Raw genomic sequence first — 2,500 nt, 5'->3', positions numbered from 1 at the left:
TTAAGAAAAAGCTTGCAGTCTATGACTAGGCTAAACCCATGGACAGGAAAATGACTTTGTGTCCCTATGCAGGTATCAGTGTACCACACCTAAACAACAACAACAACACAAACTCAATTCAATTTAAGTTCGATTTGCACTGATGTTGGGACACATTCATAAATATGTAACAACAACGTCTCTGGTGTCCTGTCTGTTATGTCTATATGGGTATTAATGAGACACTGGCATCCTATACGTCCTGCTAACAAGTGTGCGTGCTCACCTGTGCCACGACCTCCCATGGGGTGGCGCTGTCCTCGCTGGGCTGGATGCCGTAGTTCCAGCGGCGCTCCAGCACGTACACCACAGGCTCGGCCGACACGTTGAAGCGTGAGGACCAGCGCACCTCCAGGCCGCCGCGCGGCAACTCCTCGAACGCCAGCTCCTTGCGCGGCTTCAGAGGTGCACCTGTAGGCATCCAGAGAGAGCAGCCTCAAGAACCGGAGACAACCAGACAGAGAGAGACTACAACTACCAGTGCTACTGATTATAACCTGGAGCACCATAATACACTCTCAGCCCTTTATCATGGTATTATACACACAGAATGGATTAGTAAAAAAAACTAAATGAACCAGAAAATGGCATCGACAAAAAAAATCACAAATAGTAAGAAACAATAACAAATTGTATGACAAATCTGCTGTAGGATCTGTCTGTCTGTCTATCTGTCAATAACAAAGGTGTGAAGTGAGTATGGCAGCATGGTTGTGTTCTGATGTCAGTTGTGCTGTGGGTGTGTTCTGGTGTCAGTTGTGCTGTGGTTGTGTTCTGGTGTCAGTTGTGCTGTGGTTGTGTTCTGGTGTCAGTTGGGCCGTGGGTGTGTTCTGGTGTTAGTTGTGCCGTGGGTGTGTTCTCACCCCTGTAGAGGTTCTTGGGCTGCTGACAGGTGTGGCCGCAGCCGTTGGAGCAGCACTTCTTGTGAGCGGAGCACTCGCCGTCCTCCTCGCAGCTCTCCACGCAGGCGGCGGCGAAACCGCTGGCCCGCTCGGGCGGGGGGCACTCGCCCTGCTTCTCCGCCATCACCGAGCGCAGGAACTCACAGCTCGTCACACACTCCCCATGTTTCCTAGGAAACGACCCCTATTGGAGAGAGGCAAGGTCACATCAAGGTCAAGGGAGAGAGAAACTGTGTGAGTGTGCAAGTGTGTGACAGGGGGATGTTTGTGTTTGTCAGCATGGGGAGTACAGGAATAGAGGTCACTTGAAGGTCAGCTGAATCTAAATAAAAAACAGTAAATGACATGGTGACGTGGTACCATGTGTGTGTGTGTGTGTGTAGCCAATGAGGGGCTAAAAACATATTCCAATAACAGGATGTTATGGAGGAAGATGTTATGGAGGGTCAAGGCCAACTGAGCAGGAAATACCCCCTACCCCCAGGAAACCGCCCCTCCCTCTCTGATGCACCCCACCCAGACAGCACCTACCTCACACAGATCACGACATGGCCCATCCCGCAGCTCCCAGGAGTCCTTGCATGGCTCCAAGCACTGTAGGGATAAGAGAGAGATACATGTTACTAATGCGTTATATTCAAGACCGTGTGCTGATGGGACAAGACATGCTGAATGGTACTATTTACATCTTGCCATTTGGCATACGAAATTATGGCAAAAACATTATCTTGGCAAAAAGGATGATACATTGTGCATCCCTCCAACTGCACATGACCTTTGAGTTGTGGCACATCTTTACACTGCACTGTTTCTGAGCACCATCCATTTTATGATAGCTTGATAGTGTTGGCATTTTATAGTGATTTATTATGTGTGTACTCCATGGCATTTTCTGTTGTGCGTATTTTGTTTATGAGGTGTGTATTTTCTGTTGTGCGTATGTGTATGGTTTATGTGGTGTGTACGTTCTGTTGTGTGTGTGTCTGTGGTTTATGTGGTGTGTGTGTTCTGTTGTGTGTGTGTCTGTGGTTTATGTGGTGTGTGTGTGTTCTGTTGTGTGTATGCCTGTGGTTTATGTGCTGTGTATTTCATGTTTAAAGAGTAAATGTTGCCCATGGGTGAGGAGGGGAGGGATCGGCAGCCCAACCCATGGCCACCGGACATGGACGACTCCTCAGCCAAATGTCTCCCTGACTTGAGCCCAGGGAACCCATGACAACCCCCTCTCCCTCTCTCTTTCTCTCCTTCCTTCTCTCTCTTTCTTTTTTCAACCCTCTGACCATCATTAGTAATCATTATCAAATCTCTCTTTTTTTCGCACCACTGCCCACCCACCTTGTCTCTCCCTCTCTCTATCCCTCTCTTTCCCTCCTACCCTCTCTCTCCCTCCCACCCCCACCCTCTCTCTCTATCTCTCTATCTCCCCATCTCTCTCTATCTCTCTATCTCCCCATCTCTCTCTATCTCTCTATCTCCCCATCTCTCTCTATCTCTCTATCTCCCCATCTCTCTCCTTCTCTAATCATCCCTATCAAGCCTCTCTTCCCATCCACTATCTG

General features: G+C 48.8%; 1 protein-coding gene across 2 annotated transcripts in view; it reads right to left on the bottom strand.

Annotated features, from left to right (window-relative positions):
* anos1a (anosmin 1a) overlaps positions 1-2,500 on the bottom strand; it is a 21,406-nt gene that overhangs the window by 8,585 nt on the left and 10,321 nt on the right. For both annotated transcript variants that reach the window (XM_042081426.1, XM_042081429.1), the window contains exons 3-5: positions 1,473-1,535; positions 903-1,125; positions 266-450 (exon numbers count right to left, since the gene is read on the bottom strand). In XM_042081426.1, coding sequence (XP_041937360.1) covers positions 266-450; positions 903-1,125; positions 1,473-1,535 — 471 coding nt within the window. The remainder of the gene's footprint in view (positions 1-265; positions 451-902; positions 1,126-1,472; positions 1,536-2,500) is intronic.

The sequence above is a fragment of the Alosa sapidissima genome, chromosome 23, assembly GCF_018492685.1.
Source record: "Alosa sapidissima isolate fAloSap1 chromosome 23, fAloSap1.pri, whole genome shotgun sequence".
In the NCBI taxonomy this organism is placed as follows: Eukaryota; Metazoa; Chordata; class Actinopteri; order Clupeiformes; family Clupeidae; genus Alosa; species Alosa sapidissima.
Note: the sequence above shows the minus strand (reverse complement) of the source record. Positions and strands in the feature narration are given on the sequence as shown.